This window comes from Hemiscyllium ocellatum, chromosome 28 (genome assembly GCF_020745735.1).
Source record: "Hemiscyllium ocellatum isolate sHemOce1 chromosome 28, sHemOce1.pat.X.cur, whole genome shotgun sequence".
Classification (NCBI taxonomy): Eukaryota; Metazoa; Chordata; class Chondrichthyes; order Orectolobiformes; family Hemiscylliidae; genus Hemiscyllium; species Hemiscyllium ocellatum.
The window spans coordinates 7157768-7185703 of record NC_083428.1 but is presented as its reverse complement, the minus strand read 5'-3'; the positions used below and the strand labels follow the sequence as shown (position 1 = coordinate 7185703).

Below are 27936 nucleotides of genomic sequence, written 5' to 3'. Positions count from 1 at the left end.
TTTTGGTGACTATTTATTGAGATCTGAAACACAGCGCCAGGCTGTCAGAAATCAACTCTTCATCTGAATCTAAGTGACAGGACATCATAAATTAAAAACACATCCACAAGTTACAGAACACAGAAATAGTCACAGACAGAAAATAAAATCTCCAACTGTCCAGGTCAAATGGAACAAGAAATAAATCCTCATTCAAATTCCTGCCCCTGCAGTAAAAATAAAACAGAATACCCGGAATAGAGTCGGAAAAATATTTTACAGTAAAAACATTTTCAACTGCTTCCTTCATCCAAAAGTTCAAAAATATTCACACAAGACACATGGAGAGTCTTAAATTAGAATTTAAGAAAAGAACTCTTCCTGCTCAAAGAGTTGTAACAATCTCACCTTGGTTGCAGTGACCGCAGTGGCTTAGAGGCTTAACAACACAAGAGGTGGCCATTTGGCCCATCAAGTCCATGTCAGCTCTCCACAGAACTAGTCAGACAGTCTGATTACCCTGCTGCATCCCTGTAACTGTCAAGAATTTCACTTGACTTCATTCTGAAATTGTTGATAGTTTCCATCATCAGTATTTGTGGGGATTGAGGTGGGCAGGAGGGGTCTTCTTTCAGAGAGAAAAGGATGCAGAAAGTAATTCATTCAAACTATTTCCTTTGGATGCTCCAGTTTCCTCCCACAGCCCAAAGATGTGCAGGTTAAGTGGATTAGCCAATATAAACGTGGATTACAGGGATGGGGGGTGTGGCGGTGGACTGGGTCTTTGGAGGATAAGTGCCGATTCGATGGGCCAAATGGCCTCTTTCTGTAGGGATTCTATGATTTTAACCACAGGATTGCACCCCCAGATATTTTCATACTCCAAGCAGTAATAAGTGGCAGAATGTGAGGAGGGAGTTACTAACAAGCCGCGAGTTTGTGAAAGGCAAAAATATGCAAAACGCCTTTCCAATGAGATGAGGTCAGTGGTTGCTTAACATTTATTTTAATGCACATCCAGGGTTGCCCCTGACACTACAGTTCTGGCTATGCCCATACCTGTGAGGTAAGTGAGTCACTCCACTTCTGCCAGGGCTTGACCTCTATGTTCTTGCTGGACTTGCAAAGTTAGGAGGGTCAAAAGCAGAGTGCAGCCTGGGCCTACAGCAGAGCCTGTGACACAGACTGGAGTCAGTCGGTGAGGTGGAGAAAACAGGTGGGGCGATTACAAAACCCCTTTCCCAATGGGAAGTAAACTTTCATTTATGTAGCACCTTTTGCCACAGTAAAAGACCTCCAAATGTGTCACAGGAACGGAGTGCTAGATGCAATTTGACACTGAGCCACGTAAAGACCTAAAGCTTTGTCAAAGAGGTAGGTGTCGAAAAGGCTGGGGAATAAGAAGTTGCAGAACATTTCAAGGCCAATTACCAGTGAGTGAGTCTTGCTTGACACAAGCACAGACTCTTCATAAACATTGTTGGAACAAAATCATATGCTTGTGATTTCTTGAGCATTACTCATTAAAATCCTCTGATTTGAATCAAATATTAGATCCTCTCAAAAGAAAAAAAACGCCTCAAGCATAAATAATTAATTGAAGCTCGAGGGAGAGCTGTACAGATCAGTTTGCTAATCATTTATTTGTTCCAAATTACCCAAGGGGGCAGATTTAAATGCAGCCAATAGTTTCATAGAATGTGGGTACCACTGGCCAGTTCAGCATTTGTTGCTCATCCCGAGTGACTCACTGGAACCATTTCAGGGGGCAATTCAGAGTGAACCTCACTGTCATGAGACTGGAGTCACATGTAGACCAGACCAGGTAAGGGTGACTGATTTCAGGATACTAGTGAAAGCAAGAAAGGACAAATTGTGACAACTCACAGCCACCACTGTGGAGAGAAGTTTTCAGTTCCAGATTTTTAAAAAATCTATTTAATTTAAATCCCCCTAGCGGTACCTGAAACCACATCTGCCAGGTATTAGCCAGCAGCTCGTTCTTAGCCAGGGGCTTGGACGTGCTGGCACAGTGAGGGTACCACCGGCCATCAGATGGTCAAAAATAATCACGGCCGGGAAACAGACAATGACAAAAATGCAAAATGTGGGAAACACTCAAGATCAAGGAAGTTAACGTTTTGGGTGCAGTCCGTCTCAGATCATTCAATGAAGCGGTTTGTGTCATTAACAACAATTTATCTGGGTGCAACTGGAGGCTTCAATTAAAACTAGTTAACTCGGTGATCCTAAACCCCAGTGAAACACAAATGACAGGAAAACAGCCAATGAATCTCGCCAAATCAATAAATTTGACCATAACGACTATTTTGCTGCTACAACGGTAGGGGATTGGTTAGTTCAGCTGGCTGGTTTACAATCCTAGAGCAATGCCATTACCAGGAGCTCAACTCCCATACAGGTTGCTGTTATGACGATGGTCACTCCCCTTCAACCTCACCAGAGTTCTGGTGACCCTCAGGTTAAACCATCACCAGTCCTCTCTCTCTCTCGAGTGACAGAGTGGGACTATGGCGACTCTAATTTGTCATCCAGTTGGTCCTTTTCACCCCATTTAGTTCAGTTCCAGAGACCTTTCAAAACCGGAGTGTGGAGAGCTGGCTATTCTACTATGGTGTGCATCACAACCCATGCAGCTCCACGCTGCCCTGCCCGTGTCATCAACAGGCATTCTGTTTAAAAGCAGGTCATTTTATTCCACTGCCCACTCCAAAAGGCAATAAAAGCTGATGGTGAGGCCTACACCAGAACAGGCCCAGGTAGAGAGTACAGCACTTTTATTGTCCAGGTGACTCCCTTGGATCTAGAGGCTGTGCATTTATCTGCTGAATCACTGGGAGAGTTAAAGGGTGAATCTCTGGAATTTTTCAACTACAACCGAAACCCTTCTCACCCTGGATCCAGGGAAAGGCTTGCTCTAGCAAATTACACAAGTCCCATAGAAAGTTCTTGTTGCTGGCATTTTTTTCCACGAGATTAGGCCACAGTGCTCAACAATTACAACAGATTAATTCAGAACCACAGGCATTTTGTTTTCCCAACAACAGTTTTGCCAGCTGAGGAAAACCAGTCAGTTCACACCAAGATATCAAGACAAGATAACACTGTAAAAGAAAAGTAACTGGGCGCTCTGTGAAGACTCAGAAACCACCCATCATAAAAATAAATACAGAAAATAAGTCGTCAAATGACAAAAATCATGAAGTTGGAAAACACAAGGTGCAAAACTATATAGCTAGAGGGGTTTGCTTCCCCCAATCTAGGTCAACAGAATCACAGCAAACAAAGGGGAAACACCAACTAGTTCAGCCGCACTCTGCACAGAATGGTGACGGGACCAAACGGCATGGGATCGAATGTGTCAGAGTGAAGCCAGTAATTGTGCCCAATCAGATTGTGCCAAGTTTAGGTATTCAAAGTCTGTGGATTGTCGGAGAGAAGGAAGTTGGAAATGGTCACCAGCTACGAAGGAATTAGTTCCAGTCCTCAGGAAATGGGCATCATTGACAGGGTTCACACTTATCGTCCGATTCCAAACGAATGATGATACATCGCAGCCTGTGTAATGGACACACACTCTCAATGCAGCCAGATAGAACGTTCCGGAATGGCGACCCCAGTAACTGTGAAGTGGTGGCTGATACATTTCTGGGCTGCAATGGCCGGTGAACAGGAGGTGACGGTGTCTCCATGCACCCCCGGCCTGGTTGTCCCCTGGTGGGGGAGGGGCCTGCTATCAGGACCCACCATTACCAGCTGAAATGTGCTTCCTCAGCCAGTCACCGTAGCGACAGTCTATGCTGAACAGGCAAATATGGTGTCTTAAAATCACAACCAAGACAAACGTCAGGCAGATGTGAAGTCTGAAAGAGATGAAGTCTCAATCCCCCGAGAGGTCTGTATGTCAGAAACGGGAGGAGCACCAAAATACACATGGCGTGGTTTGCCAAATTTCGGCAAAGGTGCTGACCTCATACATCGACGGTCAGCCAGAGGGCTCAGCGCAGTCCTCTCTAGCCCAATACCCTCCAGTGTCGGGACAATATCAGGTGAACCTGGCTGTGCCATCCCTCGTTCTTCAATGTTCTTCGTCTTTTAACAGCAGCAGGTAATCCATCGACCCTAGGTCAAACAATAATGAGAAATGGTAACATTTATCTCAACAGACAGCACTCTCAGCACAGCACAAGGTCATACAGCAACCCCCTTCCAATACCTTAGGAGCTTGGTTGTGACGCTGAATGATGCCAACAGTGTGGGGTCAATTCCCATGTCACCGGAGGTTACCATGAAGGACTCTCCTTGTCAAATCTCTCCCCTCGCCTGAGGCAGGGTGACCCTCAGGTCAAACCACCAACAGTCATAGAACATTACAGTGCAATACAGGCCCTTCGGCCCTCGATGTTGCACCGATCCGTGGATCCAATCTGATGCCCAGCTAACCTACGCATCCATTTGTCTATCCAATGACCATTTAAACGCCCTTAATGTGGCAAGTCTACTACTGTTGCAGACAGTGCGTTCCACTCCCCTACTACTCTGTGAGTAAAGAAACGACCTACAACATCTGTCCTATATCTATGACCCCTCAATTTAAAGCTATGTCCCCTCCACCATCATCACCATCCGAGGAAAAAGGCTCTCACTGTACCCCCTATCTAATCCCCTGATTATCTGATATGTCTCAACTAAGTCACCTCTCAACCTTCTTCTCTCTAAAGAAAACAGCCTCAAGTCCCTCAGCCTTTCCTCATGAGACCTTCCCTCCATACCAGGCAACATCCTGGTAAATCTCCTCTGAACCCTTTCCAAAGTTTCCACATTCTTCCTATAATGCAGTGACTAGAACTGTACACAATACTCCAAGTACAGCTGCACCATAGTTTTGTACAGCTGTAGCATGACCTCGTGGTTCCAAAACTCAATCCCTCTACCAATTAAAGCTAAGACACCATATGTCCACTTAACAACCCAGTAATGAGGGAGCAGCCCCTTGGTCTGATTACATTATGGTGACTTTACAATCACACAAACATCTGACACTTCTAACAATGCAGCACACCCACACTGCCAGGAGGATAGGCAATGCAAATTGAGCTACACAGCAAAATGGGAATAAATGTGAACATTCAATTAAAATGGTTAAGTTGGGGAGAGCACAAGAGAGCGCAAGAGAGTGAAAGAGTGAGAGTGAGAGAGAGAGCACAAGTGTAAGACAGAGTGAAAGAGCATGAGAAAACGAGTAAGAAACAGCGAGAAAGAGAGAAAGACAGCAAGAAAGCAAGAGAGAGAAAAAGAGAGCGAGAGAGAAAGTGAAAGCGAGAGAGGGAGAGAAAGAGAGAGAGAGAGAAGAGAGTGCGAGAGAGAGAAAGACAGAGAGCGAGAGAGAAAGAAAGAGAGAGACAGCGAGAGAGAAAAAGAGAGCTAGGATCAGATTCAGGTGGAACAATCTCTTCCCAGAGCAGGATCAATGCAGACCTTACGTGGCTGATTCATGAAGAAGAAATGTATTGTGAGGAGCGTTGATGACAAGTTCACCAATTTGTTGCCCATTCCAAGATCTCTAGAGGTAATTATGGGCCTCCCACATGAATCCCTGCTGTCTCACATGTGAAACATCTTCAAAAAGGGTAATTATGATGTTAATCCCAGGGGGTTTCTGGGACCTCACTGCTGGTTGCTATTAGCAGCCATTTCTGCTTGTAATCAGACACTGCTTGTGGTGATCTCTGACCCCTAATGGTGTGGGATCCTGACTGGGTGGGGGTGGGATAGTGAGTTGCCTCCGCCCCCACCCCCAGTTTAAAAGGAAAGAGGACATAACTGAGGGAGCTGGTTAGTCACCAATATTTCGGTAACTTGCAGTCTAGTTGGTACCTTGCTTACCTAAACTGAAACTGTGGATGGATTACAATCAGCTTGTGACCCAGGCAGTGACAGAACCACAGTGAGGGACCCATGGCCACAGAAACACGTTTGATATGTACCTTGCTGGTTTTGGCCGAAAACACACTCATGTGCAATATCACCGCTACAACAACAACTCACATTACATAGCACCTCGTAATAAGCATCCCAAACGCTGGGGTCGTCAGGCAAATTGACGGAACACAAAATAACACCATTTCCCTTCCAACCTTTAACCCCAAGCTCAACACTTGGTCGTGGTTCTGTTGCTAGAAAAATGGAAATTGCTGGATTAACTCAGCAGGTTTGGCAGCATCTGTGGAGAGAAAGCAGGTTTTGGAGGAGGGTCACTGGACTCGAAACATTAACTCCACTTTCTCTCTCCACAGATGTGCTGACTTTCTCCATGAAGTTCTGCTTTTGTTTCAGATCTCCAGCAGTTAGAGTCATAGAGTACAGCATGGAAACAGACCCTTCGGTCCAACCCGTCCACGCCGACCAGATATCCCAACCCAATCTAGTCCCACCTGCCAGCACCCGGCCCATATCCCTCCAAACCCATCCTATTCATATACTCATCCAAATGCCTCTTAAATGTTGCAATTGTACCAGCCTCCACCACTTCCTCTGGCAGTTCATTCCATACACGTTCCACCCTCTGCATGAAAAAGTTGCCCCTTAGGTCTCTTTTATATCTTTCCCCTCTCACCCTAAACCTATGCCCTCTAGTTCTGGAGTCCCAGGGAAAAGACTTTGCCTATTTATCCTATCCATGCCTCTCATCATTTTGTAAACCTCTATAGGGTCACCCCTCAGCCTCCGACACTCCAGGGAAAACAGCCCAGCCTGGTCAGCCTCTCCCTGTAGCTCAAATCCTCCAACCCTGGCAACATCCTTGTAAATCTTTTCTGAACCCTTTCAAGTTTCACAACATCTTTCCGATAGGAAGGAGACCAGAATTGCACACAATATTCCAACAGTGGCCTAACCAATGTCCTGTACAGCCGCAACATGACCTCCCAACTCCTGTATTCAATACTCTGACCAATAAAGGAAAGCATACCAAACACCTTCCTCACTATCCTATCTACCTGCGACTCCACTTTCAAGGAGCTATGAACCTGCACTCCAAGGTCTCTTTGTTCAGCAACACTCTCTAGGACTTTACCATTAAGTGTATAAGTCCTGCTAAGTCCTTTGTTTTAGGTGAAGGTCTTACTACTGCTGCCATTTACAACTCGTCCAGATCTACCCTTTCCACTTTCACTTATTTATTTGCAACCTACTTTACTGCTTTGCACCATCATCCCTTTTTTGTCATTTAATCTCTCCTGTTTCCTATTTGATCATGGACCCTCTCAATTTTACTCTTCCTCCTGTTCCATCCTCTGTTCCATCCTTAAAATTCTGTTCAGTCTCTAACTTTTGTCCCATTTCTGATGAAAGAATGTCAACTGCAGTAATTAACCTCGTTTTTCTCTCCACACATGTTTGCCAAGTATTTCCAGAATCTTCTGTTTTCTCTCTGTCCCACCCCCTTGTTGCGGGAGCTCGCTGCTGGTTGCTATTAACAGCTGGTTATGCTTGTAATTGGACACCGTTCTTTCTGATCTTTGACCTCTAACGATGTGCTGACAACAGAATTCTAGTGGCATTGACACACCGGATCTCCCAGAGTTCAGTTTTCAATGAGACTTAACCTGTGTCTCGACTGGGCCCTGTCTAAATTGAGTAACTAGGCCACAGGCTTCAGGTTGCCACAGCAACATTCTGCACTGACCAAAATAATACTCATTTTTACATTCCAGTAAAACATAGTGCAGCTAATAAATGTTTTGACACTATGTGCAGCCTAACCACAAACCAAGAACGCTGGATTCCAGCTCTATCTATTTTCTGCCTCCATGGCCTAGTCTCACTGTAAACCTCTATAAAGGGAGATGTGGGCATGGAGGGGAGGGGTGGCATCGTGTTACTGCCACTAGACCAATAATCCAAAGGCCCAGGCTAATGATGGTGAGAGTTCAAATCCCACCCAGCAGCTGGTAGAATTTACAATCCAATTAACAAATCTGTGGGAATTCAAAGCCAGTCTTGCAATGGTCACTGACTGCCCTAAAACATAAATCCTTCTACCTGCTTCACCCACACTCTTTAGGGAAGGAAATTTGTCAAACCTGTGACTGCAGACTCACAGGAATAAGGCTCACTTTTAACTGCCCTTAAAAGTTCAAAAGGAATTAGGAATGGGCAAAAAACCCAAGTTTTACTACCATGCTGCGAAAGAAGGAAAATTCCAAGAGATTCCAGGGCTTGTCACGAAAGAAAGGGAGAGTGTCTAGCAGGACCCCATGGCTTAGGCAAAAGTGAGGACTGCAGATGCTGAAAACCAGAGTTTAGATCAGAGTGGTGTTGGAAAAGCACAGCAGGTCAGGCAGCATCTGAGGAGCAGGAAAAATCGATGTTTCCGGCAAAAGCCCTTCATCAGGCATACGGCATCAGGACCCCATGTCTTGCATATTTTTGCCCCCATTGCTGCATAGGGTCAGATAAAGACGCTCATTGGGCAACTCCAGATTAAAGGCCCAATTCAGACCCCGCTCCAGCCTCTTACCAGTCAGCAGCCCACAATTAAGAGAACTGTTTCTGCAGGACGGGGAATAGGGAGGAGTAATTCTGCTGACATTACAGAAGCAGCCCAGGTTGCTGCAGACACAGGGTGGGGATTGTTCACCACATTGAACTGGCTTTAGTATCTGCCTGCCTGGAATCAGAGTCATTGCAACATGGAAGGTTGTCATTTGGCCCATCGGGTAGCCCAGGAGTGTTCAATCAGTAGCCCCACCAAAACTAATGAGGCCTCTGACTGGCCTGGGCCCATTCCAGGGGAGAGAATTTATCCCTGGTTTATAACCTCACCAACCACTCACTTCTTACTCTGCAGCTTGTGCCACCCTCAAAGGAAAATTACGTTTAAAATTTGGACAGCATTATAATGATTAACTTCCACTTTCAGAACCATTCATACACAGGAAATTTGTTCGAGTGAATGAGACCCCTCTGTGGGCTGGGCAGATATAAACGATCTCAGGCAGGAACAAGGATTATTATATCAGTCAAAGCTCACTGGAAATTTCAGAAATCAGCTTTCATCTCTTGATCTCCCCCACACAGAGAATGGCTTTCCACTTTAGATCTGCCCCTCCCCAACATTTACTGTGTAGACAGAGACTGAGGGTGAGAGAGAGAGAGTTTGAGAGGGAGTCAGTCTTTTACAGATGATACACATTGGAAGACGTTGCAGTTGGATGTGAATGTGTTATGAATATGGAACTACGGTAAGGTTGGTAAAAGAGTAAACGACGGGACAATCTGGTTAAAAGGTTTGAAACATTAACTTCAGTTGGTCTAAAGAGCTTTAAGTCACAGTAGAGGCACTTGGAAATCCCAACGTCTGGTGATGTTTTATCAGTTCCAATCTCTCTTGGCCCAGGAGGATATAAAAATATGATTCATGGATAGTCACACTGTAAACTTTCATTGAATCCGGAATCTGAGGGACCACCCATAGCTGAGATGAGACCAGGAATTCGAGAGAGTCCACAGAATGTGTCCTTGTTGTCTAAGAGTGAGGATTTGATGGTCTCCAGGTCAAATCACACACGAGAGAAAGTCACCTCTTAGGAGTGTAATCCAATGTGGCAGGCTGACCTGGGAGTGTTCAATGACTAATGTGGTGCTGGAAAAGCACAGCAGGCCAGGCAGTATCTGAGGAGCAGGAAAATCAATGTTTGAGGCAAAAGCCCTTCATCAATTTTCCTGCTCCTCGGATGCTGTGCTTTTCCAGCACCACTCTAATCTTGACTCTAATCTCCAGCATCTGCAGTACCCACCTCCGCCTGGGAGTGTTCAATGGCCAATCAATCAGAGATCACAGGTTCAAGCTCCATGGTAAGGGCTGAATAATGACTGTGAAAGCTGCTCGATTGTTGCTTAAATAGATACAATGGATTCATTCACTGTTTCCAGGAAAGCGAAACCATTATAGCCTTCAGTCTGGGTCTGCTGGAAATTCAATCTCAAAGACAGCCTGCAAATGGATGATAAATATTGTCCAAATCCCAAAAATAAACCTAATTAAAAACAGGTCTTAAAGACCATTGCCTTGAGCACAAAAATATCAGCGATCCTCCCTTCTGAGAGAAATTAATCCAAAAGCACATAGAATTTCTACTTTTACAAACTATCCAGTGACTCCTGCCCAAAACAAAAAGCTAACGAGCTCATGATCGACCTGATCAGACCGATTTCTGGGACAGGAGCGATTGTGTATGAAGGGAGACTGGATCGGTTAGAACATTGAACAGTACAGCACTGGAACAGGCCTTTCGGCTGACCATTCCAAACCAATCCCATCAGCCTGAACTAGGTCCATATCCCTCTATCCCCTGACTGTTCATTCATCTGAATGCCTCTTAAACATAGACATCATCTCTGCACCTACCACCTCCCCGGTTAGGACTATATTCACTGGGAGTTTACAAAGATGAGGGGGATCTCACAGAAACCTATACATTTCTTACGGGACTCAGTGGCACAGTGGCTCAGTGGTTAGCACTGCTGTCTCATAATGCCAGGGACCCGGGTTCGATCCCAGCCTTGGGCGATTGTTTGTTTGGGGTTTTGCACATTCTTCCCAGTGTCTGTGGGTTTCCTCCCCCAATTACAAAGACGTGCAGGTTAGGGTGGATTGGCCATGCTAAATTACCCATAGTGTTCAGGGATTTGTAGGTTAGGTGCATTAGTCAGGGGTAAATGTAGAGTAATAGTGGAATGGGTCTGGGTGGGTTACTCTTCAGAGGGTCGGTGTGAACTTGCTGGGCCGAAGGGTCTGTTTCACACTGTAGAAATTCTATGATTCTAATTCATAGCAAGAATCAACAGGGTAAATGCAGGAAGAATGTTCCTGATGACCAGAGAGTCCAGAACGAAGGATTACAGTCTGAGGATTCAAAGTTTGGGAGAAGATTTGTAGCTCGGGTGCTCGTTGTTGTGGTTCTGTTCGCCGAGCTGGGAATTTGTGTTGCGGATGTTTCGTCCCCTGTCTAGGTGACATCCTCAGTGCTTGGGAGCCTCCTGTGAAGCGTTTCTGTGATGTTTCCTCCGGTATTTATAGTGGTTTGAATCTGCCTCTTCCGGTTGTCAGTTCCAGGTGTCCGCTGCAGTGGTCGGTATATTGGGTCCAGGTCGATGTGTTTATTGATTGAATCTGTGGATGAGTGCCATGCCTCTAGGAATTCCCTGGCTGTTCTCTGTTTGGCTTGTCCTATAATAGTAGTGTTGTCCCAGTCGAACTCACGTTGCTTGTCATCTGCGTGTGTGGCTACTAAGGATAGCTGGTCATGTCGTTTCGTGGCTAGTTGGTGTTCATGGATGCGGATCGTTAGCTGTCTTCCTGTTTGTCCTATGTAGTGTTTTGTGCCGTCCTTGCATGGGACGCCAAACAGAGAACAGCCAGAGAATTCCTTGAGGCATGGCACTCATCCACAGATTCAATCAATAAGCACATCGACCTGGACCCAATATACCGACCATTGCAACGGACAGCTGGAACTGACAACCGGAAGAGGCAGATTCAAACACTGCAAATGCCGGAGGAAACATCACAGAAACGCTTCACAGGAGGCTCCCAAGCACTGAAGATGTCACCTAGACAGGGGACGAAACGTCTGCGACACAAGTTCCCAGCTCGGCGAACAGAACCACAACAATCTGAGGATACGGGGTAGGATATACAGGACTGAGATGAGGAGAAATGTCTTCCGCAGAGAGTGGGGAGCCAGGGGGATTCTCTACCACAGAAAGTAGTTGAGGCTAAAACATTGAATGTTTTCAAGTAGGAGTTAAATATAGTTCTTAGGGCTAAAGAAATCAAAGGGTATGGGGAGAAAGCAGGAACTAAGTTAGATGATCAGCCATGATCATATTCAATAGTGGACCAGGCTTGAAGGGCCGAATGGACTATCCTGCACCTCAGCTGTGATGATCTCTTGCTTTCACTCACCCACTGTTTTGAAAGGGAGTTCCTGGGCAGGGGGCAGGGTTAGTGTGTGTGACACCAGCAGCACCTTTTGGTGGGACAGGGTTGAGAAATCCAATGCAAACTTTGACCAAGTGAGACCCTTCTGTCCAACTGAGGCTGTCCATCACAGTGCAGTCATACTAAAGTCAGCCACTGTGTTATTTTATTAGCCTTAACATAATAGCTCTTGGTGGGGGATGGGGGTGGGGATGGGGTGGGGGGGGGGGGGAAGAGGGGTGATGGAAGGTAATCCAGATTTTGAACGAAGACAAAGCGTTTGCTTCTGAAAGGAAAGGAAACTGAGAAACTACATCCCTTAATTACTTCAACATGACAAATACAGAAGGAAGAAACCAAAAGAACTGAAGTCGCTGGAAATTTGAACCAAAAAACAGGAATCACTGGAGAAACTCAGCAGGTCTGGCAGCGTCTGTGGAGAGAGGACCTGAGTTAATGTTTCATATCCAGCGACCCTTTGTCTGAACAAGTCTCGATGCCTCTGCTTTCTCTCCTTTTAATGCTGCCAGACCTGCTGATATTCTCCTGCAGTTTTTGTTACCAGCAAAAAGGAACCTTTTCCTGGGGTGTGGGCGTGTGTCTGCGTGTGTGTGTGTGTCCGTCCGTGTCTGTCCGTGTGTGTGTGTGTGTGTGTGTCTCTGTGTCTATCAGTGCCCGTGTGCATGGGTGCCCATGTGCGTGTCTCCGTGTGTGTCAGTCCATGTCCATGTGTCCGTGGGTCTCCATGTATCCGTGTGTGTCTGTCCATAGGTTTCTGTCTATCTGAATCTGTGTGTGTTTGACCCATGTGCACATGTGTTCCTGTGTGTGTGTGTGTGTGTGTGTGTGTGTGTGTGTGTGTGTGTGTGTCCGTATGTGGGAAAAGGAGGCTCACCTCAGATTGCAGAGCCCAGGCCGATGGTTGAGCTACACAGAGAGGTATTTCCACGTGCTGACGAAGGCGGTTGGGATGAGTGAGTAGGGGATGGTGGTGATGTTGCTCCATGTGCCCGTCGACGAATCGTAACAGTCCAGGGTCTTGCACATCTGGGCACCACAGTACCCACCGACCACGTAGAGCCGATTACCGGATGCCACCGAGTGGCAGCTGACTCTCCGCGCTGTCATGTCACCAAACTTCGACCATTGGTAGGTCTCGCTGTTGAAACGGTACGCAGAGCTGGCCGAGAATTCTGTGTCGCCGCCAATGATGATGATATGGTCGCCCACGACTGATGCTGAGGTGTATCGCCAGGGCTGCGGGCAGTGTGCAGGCACCGTCCACCGGTTCTCCCCTGGATGGAAGCACTGCACCTTGGGCAACTTCTCGCGGTTGACGCTGGTGCCCCCAAAGACGAAGAGCTTGAGCCTGGCGCCAACCACTGCGGCGTTGCTGACCCCCTCGCGGAGGGGGGCCACCAGGGTCCACTTGTTGGCTTGGGGATCGTAGTGCTCGACCTGCTTGAGGGAGACAGAGGGCGAGGCCGGGAACGAGACGCTGACGGCCGTGTGCCCGCCCACCGCGTACAGGCACTGGTCCAGCTCCGCAGAGCCGTGCCCGTAACGGGCTAGCAGCATGGGAGCGGCCTTGGTCCACTCGTCGTGGAGGGTGTCGTACACCCAGACGTCTTTGGAGACGCCGTTTTCGGAACCACGACCACCGGTGACATAGACCTTACAGCCGATGGCGCAGGCGCTGCACTCCTTGCGGGGGCTGGGGATGTCCGTCTTGGGGATGACGGTCTTGGCTTTCTGGTCAATAGCGTAGACCTTGTCGCACACGAAGGTCTGGCCGCCCAGCAGCAGCACGTCGTGGTTGACCTTGCGGGGCCTGGCGCACAGGAGGGTCACCACCCCGTCGTTCTGCAGGATCCGGGTCTTGCAGCAGATGGCCTCCTCCACCACCCCCTTGCCAGTCTGGTGACCGGCCACCAGCTCCTCGCCCAGCACACTCTGGTACAGGTAGGACTCCGGCAGCAACGCCAAGCGCACGCAGCGCAGGAGCTCCGGCAGATCGTCCCTCCGCCGCCTCAGATCGTACTTCACCCAGCCCATCACCGCTTCGTAGACCAGGCTCTCGTCCTCCACCTCCAGCTCCTCGCTCAGGATCAGCTCCACCAGCTTGTCCTTGGGCAGCCTCAGGAAGTCCTCTGTCCTGTAGAGCATGGCAAAGTAGGCCAGGCAGGCCTGCCAGGAGAGTTCGTAGAGCTGCCCGCACTGGTGGGCGTCCGAGAGCAGCATCATGCCCAGGCAGTTCATGGGGTGCAGGTTCTTCTCCAGGAACTCAGCCGAGGCCTCGCGGATGTCATGGAACTGCAGCATGTCGCTGGCTTCCAGCAGGGACTCGGCGTTCTCCTCGTTGATCAGCACCCGGGACGAGTAGGCGTAGTCCAGCAGCAGCTCCAGCACCTCGGGGTGCAGCGAGTCGTGGAAGTTGACCTCACTGTCGTGGCTCTCCTTCAGGCCGCCGGCGAACATGGCCTCAAAGTACCGGCTGCAGGAGGCCAGCACCACGCGGTGGCACGGGAAGGAGCGGTTGCCGGCCCGCAGGGTGACGTCGGTGAAGAGATGACGCCTCCGCAGGAGGTTGAGGTGAGTCAGGAGGCTGTCTGCGTGCGACGCCTTGTGGAAGAGCTGGATGTTCATGGAGCCTGAGCTGGAACGTGATTTCCGGTTCTCGTGAACAGTGACAGACATCGTTCGGGAAAGTGCTGTGGAGACAGAAAATCACGTAGAGGCAAATCAGACATGGGGGAAAGAAACTCACATTCTAGTCTCTGTTCAGAAAAGGAACGGGATCAATCATTGCCACTGGAAACAGTATCACCTTCACTGAATATTCCCCCCCACCCCCACCATCTACATCCTACAGACCAGAAACAGAACTGGTTCCAGCTGTATAATTACTGTGGCTACAACAGCAGGTCAGACGCTAGGAATACTGTGGCATGCAACTCACTTCCTGACTCCTCAAAGCCTCTCCATCGTCTACAAGGAACAAGTCAGGGCCGTGGTGCAATACTCCTCACTTGTCTGGATGGGTGCGGCTCTGACAACACTCAGGAAGCTCAACATCATCCAGGAGAAAGCAGCCCCTTCTTGATTGGCACCACATCCACAGGTACCCCCTACCAACACTTATTAGCAACAGTATTGGATATTTACAAGATGCACTGCAGAAATTCACCAAAGATTCTTAGATAGCACCTTCCAAATCCAGGAGCACTTCCATCTAGAAGGATAAGGCAGCAGATACATGGGAACACCATCCCTGCAAGTTCCCCTCCAAGCCACTCACCGTCCTGACTTGGAAGTATATCAGTGTTCCTTCTCCGTCACTGGGTCAAAATCTTGGAACTCCTTCTCTAGCAGCTCTCTGGGTTTACCCAGACCACTCATCCCCCATCTTCAAGGGCAATTAGGGATGGGTAATAAATGTTGGTCTAACTACAGATGCCCATGTGTCACAAACAAAGTACAAATTACCAAATGAGTGTCCCACTTCAACATCAGTGAGGAAGTCAAATAGCTTCAAGGCTTTCTTGCCAGGAAGTAAGAGTACTTTCTTCTAGCAAGAATATTATTCAGTTGGAGGGGGTTTGGTGAGATTTACCAGGATGTTGCGAGAATGGGAGGGTTTGAGTTATAATGAGAGGCTGGATAGCCTGGGACTTTTCTCATTTATGCATAGGAGGTTATGGAGTGACCTTATAGAGGTTTATAAAATCAGGAAGGCTATAGATAAAATGAAAGGCAGCTGTCTTTTCCCTAGGATGGGGGATTTCAAGACTTTTAAGGTTAAAGGAGAAAGATTTTAAAAAGACATGGAGGTGCAATTTTTTTTTGTTACAGACAGTAATTTGTGTGTAGAATGAACTTCCAGAGGAAGTGATGTACGTGGGCGCAGTTACAATGTTTAAAAGACATTTGGATAAGTTTACAAATAAGAAATATTTGGAGAGATATGGACCAAGCGTACGCAGGTGGGACTAGTTTAGTTTGGGATTATGGTCAGCATGGACTGGTTGGACCGAAGGGTCTGTTTCCGTGCTGTAGGACTCTATGACAATTTTCAGCAAGTGAGCTGTCTGCTGTAGAGTGTTGCTAAACACAAGCACAGACTCTGCAGAAAAGTTGGCAGATCATATGCACACACTTGTTAATTGCGAGAACCCTCTGATATTAGATCTTCTCAAAAAAAAGCCTCAAGCATAAATAATTTATGAAGCTGAAGATAGAGCTGCACAGATCAGTCTGCTAATCGGTTACTTGGCCTGATGACAGGCGTTAGATTTAAATGCAGCCAATAGGTTCTCTCTCCCTTTTATAGGGTATGAGTATGAGGTGCTGGAAAAGCACAGCAGGTCAGGCAGCATCCGAGGAGCAGGAAGAGTCGACATTTCGGGCATAATCTGGGAGTGCTAGTCGAGGATTCTCTAAAAGTTGATTTGCAGGTTGAGTCTGTGATTAAGAAAGCGAATGCAATGTTGTCATTTATCTCAAGAGGGTTGGAATATAAAAGCACCGTTGTGCTACTGAGACTTTATAAAGCTCTGGATAGGCCCCATTTGGAGTACTGTGTCCAACTTTGGTCCCCACACCTCAGGAAGGACATACTGGCACTGGAGCGTGTCCAGCGGAGATTCACACGGATGATCCCTGGAATGGTAGGTCTAACATACGAGGAACAGCTGAGGATCCTGGGATTGTATTCATTGGAGTTTAGAAGATTGAGGGGAGACTTAATAGAAACTTACAAGATAATACATGGCTTGGAAAGGGTGGACGCTAGGAAATTGTTTCCGTTAGGTGAGGAGACTAGGACCCGTGGACACAGCCTTAGAATTAGAGGGGGTCAATTCAGATTAGAAATGTGGAGACATTTCTTCAGCCAGAGAGTGGTGGGCCTGTGGGATTCATTGCCACAGAGTGCAGTGGAGGCTGGGACGCTAAATGTCTTCAAGGCAGAGATGGATAGATTCTTGATGTCACGAGGAATTAAGGGCTACGGGGAGAATGCGGGTAAGTGGAGTTGAAATGCCCATCAGCCATGATTGAATGGCGGAATGGACTCGATGGGCCGAATGGCCTTACTTCCACTCCTATGTCTTATGGCCTTATAAGCCCTTCGTCAGGAATCCTGATGAAGGGCTCATGCCCGAAACATCGACTCTTCCTACTCCTCGGATGCTGCCTGACCTGCTGTGCTTTCCCAGCACCACTCTCTCGACTCTGATCTCCAGCATTTGCAGTCCTCACTTTCTCCTATGGGGTATGAGCATCACTGACAAGGCTAACATTCATTGCCCATCCCTAATTACCCTGGATCTGAGTGGCATGCTAAGCCATTTCTGAGGGCAGTTGAGAGTCAACCACATGGCTGTGGGTCTGGAGCCACATGTAGGGCAGACCAGGTAAGGATGGCAGATTTTCTTCCCGTAAAGGGCATGGGTGAACCAGGTGGGTTTTAACCCTCTCGGATCACTTCACAGTCACTAATACTGAGGCTTGTTTTCAATCCTCAGAATCATTAAATTAAACTTCAATTCCATCAGCTGCCAGGGTGAGATTCGAGATCTCACTGTCAGTACATCAGCCTGAGCCTGTGGATTACCAGGCTAATGGCATTATTATTTGAGAGAGAGAGAGTACTGTGTCCAATTCTGACTTAGACAGAGTGCATCATTACAACGGCTCCAGGGATGAGACAATTGCAGTACATGAGAAGATTGGAGAAGCTGGGGGGCTGTTCTCCATGCAGAAGGTTTAATGGAGATTTAGACGTTGTGCCCTAAATCATGAGGGGTTGAGACAGAGTCATTGAGTAAATCCAGCACAGAAACAGACCCTTTGGTCCAACCAGTCCATTTCAAACAAGTACCCAACTAAACTAGTTCCACCAGCCTGCACTTGGCCCATATCCCTTTAAATCCTTCCTAATTCATGAACTTATCCAAATGTCTTTTAAAATGTTGTAACTGCACCGACATCCATCACTTCCTCTGGCAGTGCATTCCACACACGAACCACTCTCTGTGTAAAAACGATGCCCCCATTGTCCTTTTTAAAACTATCTCCCTCTCACCTTAAAAGTATGTCCCCTAGCTTTCAACTCCCCCTATCTAGGGAATAAAAATACTTAGTTGATTTGCAGAAAGTGCTTCCATTGAAAACAAAACAATCAAGAAGGAGACAACACAGACTTTAAAGCAATTTCGAAAAGAAGAGAATGCAGTGAGAAAAGAAATTGTTTGCAGCAGTTGGAGTTGGGAATGTGCTGTTCAGGAGTGTGGTGGAGCCAGGATCATTCCAAGAGATCATCGCTTCTATTTAAACCATCATCAAATGTGCAAGGGTATGGGGAAAAAGCAGGGACAATGGTACAGAGTCCTAACTGCTCAGAACAGAACCTGGGTTCAATTCCCGACTCAGGCGACTGACTGTGTGGAGTTTGCACATTCTCCCCGTGTCTGCGTGGGTTTCCTCCGGGTGCTCCGGTTTCCTCCCACAGTCCAAAGATGTGCGGGTCAGGTGAATTGGCCATGCTAAATTGCCCGTAGTGTTAGGTAAGGGGTAAATGTAGGGGTATGGGTGGGTTGCGCTTCGGCGGGTCGGTGTGGACTTGTTGGGCCGAAGGGCCAGTTTCCACACTGTAAGTAATCTAATCTAATCTAATCTAATCTAAACAGGTGGAGATATGATGGGCTGAATGGCCATCAGAATAAAGTGGCAAAAAACATGGCTAGAGGGTACAGAGGAGAACAAATCATCAAAACACACACACACACATACACACACACACATATGAAGGATCAAGGTTGAGACAGCAGAGAGGACTCCATCAATTATGAGGAAAAGTACAGGGCAGACTTAGAGAGCAGAATTCTTGTAGGACATTACTGAACCAGGGAGGGGCAAGAACGTGAAAACTGCAGCGTTATTGAACCTGCAGAACTCCGACCAGGTCTCACTGCGGTGATGTGAGGAGGATGGAAAGGTCTCAGCTGAGGCCACAGTAAGATGATGGCTCTTTGAGGAATGGGAGGATGGTAACCACAAGATGGACTCACTACACAGCCACTAGAACAAGCTGGCTGATTAAAGGTTACATTGCTGATGGTGCAGTTATGTTCCACAAAAACTGTACACTTAACATTCCAGGGATGTGTGCTGTGAAGCTGAGTCCTGTTGTGAGGCAGACAGTGCTGATTTCAGAGCTCTGTAATAACACCTCACAGCTAGTTATCAGCAGGGAAAACACAAGCCCGCATTCCAACTCCAACAGAAAAGAATAGATTTCCCTCTTTAAAATCACCAACCACAGCTCATTCCAACCAAGTAGTAATTGGCCAAAGACCCAGACAAACTGGGCTCAACCCCTTATCTTCTATACCTTCCCAGGTACAGGAAACAGGAGCTCAATATGTCCAGTGGTTGACCTCTGTCCTTGGACATTGCGGGTGGGGGAGGGGCCTTTCTCACAGCAGACGTCCCACAAGGAAACTCCATTTGGCTGGATCTCACCAGAGATCCGGAGATCCGATGGGAGTCCACTCTCCAAACTGGGGTTGTGATGCATGCCTGCATCCAAGCCCTCTGGGATTTTTCACTGTGTTAAATAGAGGCACTACATCAACACAGAGGAGTACTTCCTGGGACATGGGCAACATTCCCTCGAAGGGCACCGCCCACATCTGCCATCCATTAATATGGGATCTTGCTGTGCCGGTCTTGCCCACTGCTCACGGTCCAACCAAACTTGGATCGTTCAAGCAAGTCTGGCACCCATACCAGAAAACAGAAAAAAGTTCCATTTGACATGGGCACTGTTAGGTTGGAGGATATGCCAGGGAATTTGAGCAGAGCAAGATCCCATATAGATGGCTGGTTAAAGCGTTTTGGGGCAGCACTCTTTGAGGGACTGTTGGCCGTGTCCTGGAAGGAACCCCTCTACTTTTTTTCAAACAGAAAGCCGTGCTGATATAACAAAGGTGATGGTGGCCCTTTCTCAAAGGAGTGATAAGTGGTGGTGGTTTAACTTGAGGGTTACCACTCCCCAGGCGAGAGGTGAGATTGAGGGGGGAGTCCTTCTTAGGCATCTCAGCCAGTGCAGGAACTGAACCCACTTTGGCAGCATCACCCTGCATCACAAACTAGCCAACTGAGCTAATCCACCCCCTGCATTGACACAGTGCCTTTAAAACAGCAAAACATCTCAGCGCATCAGGGCAACAGTACCTATACTCACTCTCCAGGTTATACAGTGTCAATGGGTTCAGTGGAACACACAGACACTCACTCTCTGGGTCACAATGCGAAAATAAACAGGAGTTACAATGGGCTGTCAGGACCGTTTTGTCACAGTGCCTCATGGTTTAACATCACATTCAAATCAAAGCACCTCATGTGGTTGCCCTCTCCCTCACCTCCTTCAGCCCTACAACCTTACCCAATTCCCCACTCTCCTTCGATCCTATTCTTGGCTGGTGTTCACGGGGCAGTGGGTTGCTGAATTAGAAGCTCTGGTTTTAAGTACCCTCTGGGACCATACAGCCACAGAGGGGGTGTCCAGGAGATGATTCCCAGATGTTCACCATCAACACGTCTTTCCAATACTCCAACATCAGCAGCGCTTCTTGGTCAGGCAGAACCTTGCCCCCCTCATGTTTTAAATAAACAGACTCTGCGGGTGAGTTCTTGCGACAGGACGTACTCTGCACCAGTGTTCCTCCTTCCTTCAAGAACCAGCCAAGCAGATCAATCCTGGCCTCATGTACAACCCACAACCTTCAACAAAACTCACTCCTCTGTTCGCCTTCCTGGGACCTCCTAACACATCATCTCCACTTGGACACACCATAAAGCCTATCTTCACAGAACCCCCACAGTGTGGACACAGGCCATTCAGCCCATCAAGTCCACACCGACCATCTAAGCAGCATCCCAGACAGACCCACACCCCGACATTTCCCATGGCTAATCCACCCGAACCTGCACATCTTTGGACTGTGGGAGGAAACCAGAGCACCCAGAGGAAACCCACACAGACACAGGGAGAGTGTCTGTGTGGAGTGTACGCAGTCACACATGGATGGAATCGAACCTGGGTCCCTGGCACTGCGAGGCAGCAGTGGTAACCATGAAGCCACTGTGTCACTTCCAACCCAGGGTCTTAATCACCTCTCCCAATGTCTCCATCTGTGACCCAATGTCAGTGCTGCCTGATAAACCATCGCAAGATTTTTCCCAGGAGTGCTCCTATTGTAAAGACAATGCAAGTACTCGTTCCTAGGGCTGTGATGTTTCCAACCCATGCCCTGTAGTGGAGCTTGAAGCCTTGGGGACTCGGGGGGACTGGGGGAGAGAGAGTGTGTGTGTGTGTGAGAGAGAGAGAGAGAGAGAGAGAGCGCGTTTCCCACTGAGCTAAGCTTTCAGCATTCTGAGGCAGAGTGTGCCAGTCTGCGGTGAGACTAAGAGAGGGGCTGATCTTCCCCAACGTGCACAGAGTGAGCAGGAAGACACAAAGAGGGGGAGGGGAAAACTGGGAGATGACTGCTGCATTGGACTGTGGAGGAGGGAAACATGCAAGGAATTCTCGTCTTTAAAGTGGCTGAATCCCTTTATCTAGGACCTTCTGGGGGCAGGAATAGTCCCTTTGAAGATTTAAAAGACGCCTTTTCATGTGTGCACGATTGAAGTCAATGGGAGTGAGGAAACAGTGAGTGGTTCAGACCCATTTCCTGCATTCATCTGAAATTATATATAATTACACAACAGAGAGATTCTTGTCCCAGATGGACAGGGGGATTTCAGAGGAACAGAGAGCCCTGGGCGATGAATCAAACACCAGGGAAAGAATCACCAGACAGCAGCCTGTTACAGAACACACAGACACACACACACACACAGAGACACAGACATACAAACAGGCATGCACGCACACAGACACAGACACAGAAACAGGCATGCACACACACACACACACACACAGACAGGCATGCACGCACACAGACACAGATACACACACACATAGACATAGACACACACAGACACACACACACAGAACGGACACACACACACAAACACAGAGACAGGCACGCGCGCACACACGCAGAGACAGGCACGCGCGCACACACATGCAGAGACAAGCACACACACACAGACAGGCATGCACACACATGGACAGACACGGACACACACACATAGGCATGTACATAGACACAGACACACTCACACACAAACAAGCATGCACACACACACATAGACACAGACACACACACACAGACACAGACACATTGACACAGACACAGAGACATACACACAGACAGGCACGGACACACACACAGACAGGTGCACACGCACACATAGACAAACGTTCAAGCGCGCACACACAGACAGGTGCACATGCACGCGCGCACACACACACACACACACAGACAGGCACATGCACAGACAAACACACACGCACACACACAGTCAGACAGACAGGTGCGCACACTAACACAGACAGGTACACGCACAGATAGACAGACATGTGCACACACACAGACAGGCAGCCAGACACACGACACAGCCAGACACACACACACACACACACAGACACAGACAGGCAGACAGACACATAACACAGCCAGACACACACACAGACATGTGTGAGATTGCTGATGGCTTGTTTGCTTAACTTATGAGACAGAGCCGCACATTGGAAGGTGACGTGAGCATCAACACTCACTGTAGAGTAAAGTGTCAGAGCATCCTTCCCTATTCATTGGCAGCATGTTGGCAGCATTACCAGGTCAGTCTGTTTCTTGTCCAAGGGTAACTTCCCGTGGAGATGGTGACAAGTTGCCTTCTTAGACAAATGAGCAGCTTGCTAGACCATTCCAGAGGACAGTTAAGAGTAAATCATATTGTCATGGGTCTGGAGTTATACATAGGCCAGACTGGGTCAGGGCAGATGATTTCCTTGTCTTAAGGGCATTACTGAACCAGATGGATTATGAATGTAGTTACACAATTACCATTCCAGATTCATTTTAATTTAAATCATGCATCTGCTTCTACCCACCTCCCCCTCCTGCTTCAGTGGTGCCATTGAATTCTTGGACCATTGGTTTCAGCTTCAAAAACATAGAACATAGGATCAGAAGTAGGCCATTCAACCCATCGAGCCTGCTCTGTCATTTATTATGATCATGGCTGCTCAACCAACTCAGTATCCTGTTCCCATTTTCTTTAGCCCCAAGAACTATATCTAACTCCTCCTTGAAAACATTAAATGTTTTGACCTCAACTGCTTTCTATGGCAGAGAATTCCACAGGCTCACCACACTCTCTGGGTGAAGAAATGTCTGCTCATCTCTGTACCCAGTATCCCCTACATTGCGATTCCTAGTTCTGGATTCTCCGACCATCAGGAACATCTTCCCTTGTCTGACCCCGGCTGGTCCTGTTAGAATTTTACCAGTTTCTATCAGATCCCCCCTCATTCTTCTAAACTCCAGTGAATATACTCCTAACCTCTGGGTTACTGGCCAGTATGTCATCATCCAGATCTGCAATTTGTTTTTTAAAAATAATAGTGAAAAAGAGGAGAAATAGAACAGGAAGGAAACACTTAGCAAATGTTGCAAGTGTAAACAGCGCGAGGAGAAATGAGTGCCAATGCGGGGCGAGGGGGAGAGAGTCCCAGAGCAGCGTGAGGGGGAGCAAGTCCTGGAACGGGGCAAGGGGATGTTACATAGTGGACTGAGTCACGAAATCACACTGGCTTGGTATTTTGGAGAGTGTGTGTGTGTGGGTGCGCGTGCGAGTGTGAGTGTATGAATATGTGAGAGTGTGAGAGTGTGAGAGTGTGTGAGTGTGAGAGTGTGAGAGTGTGAGAGTGTGAGAGTGTGAGAGTGTGAGAGTGTGAGAGTGTGTGAGTGTGTGAGTGTGTGAGAGAGAGAGGGAGAGAGTATGTGAGAGTGTGTGTACTGGCTATGCAGACTTGACAATAACACAGAGTCTGGTTTGAGGTAGATTGTGATATGTGATAAATATAAAAACAACATTATGGACCTGACATCATTGTCTCAAAGCAACAAGAAAGTCTTAGTCAATTCTTTCCAACTGCTCCACTTCCTGAGCAGCCTATGATGATAGTCACTGTCTATGAGGGAGAGCCAAACAGCTGAGGTTAGGCGGGTAATGAATCATTGGCTTCAGAAGAAAATAAAAAAGGAGAAGATTGGCCTGAAACAGAGCATCTTAAACCCATCAAAACATAATATACTCAAACCCGACATCAAAATTGTTCCCATTGACGGAAGTGTGGAAAATGAGAGGATAAGAATTTAAGTGAAGATTCAAAGGAGACATGAGGAACCTCTTTGGTCTCCCCCACTCCTCACACAACTGGTGGTTAGGATTTGGAATGCACTGCGAGACAGACAGAGAAAGAGAGAGAGAGAAAGAAAGAGAGACACACACACACAGAGATGATGGAGAGAAATGGATAATTATCCACAGAGAAACATTTATGGGGCTGCAGGCAGGGGAAGGGAGTGGTGATTGCAGTTGCAGAGAGCCAGCACATGCGTAATGGACCGAAGGGTCTCCTTCTGTGCTGTAACCATTCTGTGATTTTGAGATTTTAAACAAAGGAAACGTGAGCAAGATTTCACAGTGTCCTGCAATGGGAGTAATTTTTGACTCTGGGTGAGAAAATGGACATTAGTAATTCTGATGAAGAGTCATCTTGACTCAAAACATTACCTTGCTCTCTCTCCCCGGATGCTGTCTGACCTGCTGTGATTCCCACCATTTTTTGTATTCGGTACAGATTCCAGTATCTACAGTAATTTGCTCCGACTTTAGTAATCCATTTGGCTGTAGCACTCACTTCAGCTTTTACATTCTACTGAAGCCAAAGTCTCCCCTTCTCCCAGTCCCATTGCACCCTTTTACTGAAATCCAAAATCACCCTGAACTCGTGCCTTTTTCCACAACCAATGTTAAAGAGATCATTGGTTGCTTTATTAATTGTGGGATCTTGCAATGCAGAAACTGGTTCCTACATTATGAGAGTAAATACACCTCAAAGGGTACTTCACTGACTCTAACTTAGTCCAGAAATTCTTGTGATGGCAAAAGGCTCTTGGCACTATATCAAAGCATGCACTGTCTAGTCATTAACTTTGACCAGATGGCGCACACGGTAACAATTTTTCTGAATAATAGATAGCAGCACATAGGAACAATACTATCTTATCCAACATGCAACCAACATATTCTATTGTACTTTTATATTACAAAGAGTAAATGTTTGGTCACTCACTGCTCTCTCTTTCTCTCTCTCCAATATGAACAAATACCCTATACATTCAGGCCACTGCCTACCCATGGCAGTACAGAGAGTGAAGGAGAAACAGCTCCCACAGAAACCACAGCTTAACATTGCCAGCAGAACCCAGAACCACATGTGTCCACTTGTAAACCAGTCACTGCACACAGTGAAACAGCTACAAACGATCAGGGGCAGTAAAGGGAGGCTTGCCCCAATCGTGGTAGGAACAGTGGGCAAGAGGAGGCCATTCCCCCCAACCAACCCACCTTCTCCCCCCCATGGCTGTTCTACCATTAATTTAAATGTGACCGACTTGGAGTTCACTTCCATTTAGCTCAGTGGATTGGACTCATGCAGCAATTCGCAGGCTCAATGTGCCCACTCTTGGCTATGGACTGTAGGCTCATATCATTTTCGGCGCAGTGCAGTGGGGGTGCTGCTCTCCTAGCAGTATGACCTTTCAGTTGAGGCATTAAAAGGCAGCTCCTACATTTGCCCCTCAAACATCATCACTGACAAAACACCAGCTTCTCATTATCATTAGTGAGAGCTTGCTGTGCACACTGCCCTGTCTCCTACAACAGCGACTTCAGAAGGGCACTGCAGCGACCGTTCTCTCATATCATTACTTTAAAAAATGTTTCCATGAGGCAGACAGTACTGGGCTCCAGACATCAACTCTGTCCTTTTCCCCACATTCGCTGCCAGACCTGTTGATTTTCCTCAACACTTTGTTCTTAATATTTTCAATCCATCCATTTGGGGATGTTATGGATGTCTGTGGAATGGGTGGAACCTGAACCCAGGTCTTCTATCAGAGCTAGGGACACTACCACTGTGCTACATGAACCCCCCCTCCCCTCTATTTTTAAATTGAACAAGGGCTGATCTCAGTCAGTTGCGAAGAATTTCAACAACAGCACTGACAACCTTTTGCAGAGTTCCACATTTCTATCGCCCTCTGTGTGAGGATCTAACCCTCAAAGGGCTGTTGTACTTCTATCAATATTATCATTGTCACTTTTGTTCTCAACTCCAGTATCAGTGGGGAAAGAAATCAGTTTCTCTGAATGGACTCAGTCAAACCCCTTGTAACATTTTTACAACACCTCAATTAGATCACCCTCTCAACCCTGCAGACTCGGGGGAATATCATCTCAGTTTATAAAGCTCTGCTTTCACAATCCCATTAACAGTCTTTGTGGATTATCCCAAAACCAGGGCTAGAGGGCAGGGCCAAGGAAAGATAAAGGCCACTAACCACAGCACAGTACTTGGAGGGATTCATGTGTCAAACTCAATCAACATTCAACAGACAACTAATGGACATCATCATGGAATAAAAATCTCTAAAACATCCAATTTTTAAAAAATCACACCCTGGTATTCCTTATAATTTAATGCATTCATTCACTGTAAAACAGCCCGGGAGTTGTTGCTGCGTTAACTTATAACTGCAGTAAAATAAGCATAAAAGCACAGAGAATGAGCTGCAGAAGTTAAATGTTGCACACACTCACACTGCCCTAGAAACGGTCTTACTGCACAGCTCAAGAAATGAACATTTGCAAATAAAACAAGAAATTATTTGTCAGGAAAACACCAATCGGGCTCGGCTGCAAACCTTTCTGTGGCCCGATGAAGCGAAAAGACTACAAAAAACACGAAGAAATATTGCAACTTTTTGAGGGTCAGTGCCTAATGTAACACTCTAATGCTCAGCCTTGATGGACATACCTCTCAGGCCCGGGAGAAGCCAGCCTTGAGTTGCTTTCTTCTTTGGGACAGATCACCACCGCAGCCAGACAATGGAAGGATGATAGCCGGGGCTTCTATTTATTGGGGAGAGGTAAGGGGAACGAGATTTCCCCCTCAAACTTAACTATAAAGTTCTCGCCACCTCTTTGATCAGACTCATGCCTTTTCGCTGCCTCCTCCTCTATCTCTCCAGCTCTCAGGTCTCGGTGTTCACAAGTCAGTACATGCCCTAATGTGCCGAGCGCTCGGTAACTTTATTTTACATGATTCCCCACCCACTGGGAGGAGCATGAATCCAGCCCCTATCGGAACTCCTCACACTGTCAAACAAAAGCCCCTGGATTAATGTCAAAAAAAACACATCCCAGAGAGGCGAAATGTACAGAAACCAAAGTGTGAAATTCACCTGCAGAACCTCCTCCCTTCACCCAGAACCTTTTCTGCAAAACTCACAATAAATCCTCCTAAAGCCCTATCCCTTGTTCTTCTCTCGAATGACTGACATGAGTCCTCGCAAATTGGCGAGCAGAATCCAGTGAGAAATTGCTGCAAATCAACTTTCAGGAAGGGAGGGTTTTGTAATCTGATCTTTCTCAAAGATGAACTGGTACTTCCTGCTGTTCATTTAGTTGGACATTAAGCAATACTGTCTTTTGTTAAATTTAGAATTCCCTGTTATCCCAGTGTTAGCTTCATCTGTTGTCATCTTTTTTTCGCGTCTTTTCAAGAGGGATTGTTTTTAGCCGATGCAGGAAAATCAGACTGTGTTGAGAATGTTATAGCCTCCCAAGGCGGCCGTTCAGCCCGTCGTGTATATCGGTTCCTTGTTAAGGATTTCTAATGAATTCAACTTGCACTGCTATTT

At 47.2% G+C, this 27936-nt stretch overlaps 1 protein-coding gene across 1 annotated transcript; it reads right to left on the bottom strand.

Moving 5' to 3' along the window:
- Positions 1–27311, bottom strand: enc3 (ectodermal-neural cortex 3). The gene is made up of 3 exons (XM_060846096.1): positions 27051–27311; positions 12882–14697; positions 1–4122 (listed from the first exon to the last, which is right to left on the bottom strand). The coding sequence occupies exon 2, from the start codon at positions 14681–14683 to the stop codon at positions 12914–12916; it is 1770 nt and encodes a 589-aa protein (XP_060702079.1). The 5' UTR covers positions 14684–14697; positions 27051–27311; the 3' UTR covers positions 1–4122; positions 12882–12913.
- Between the last annotated feature and the right edge of the window lie 625 nt (positions 27312–27936).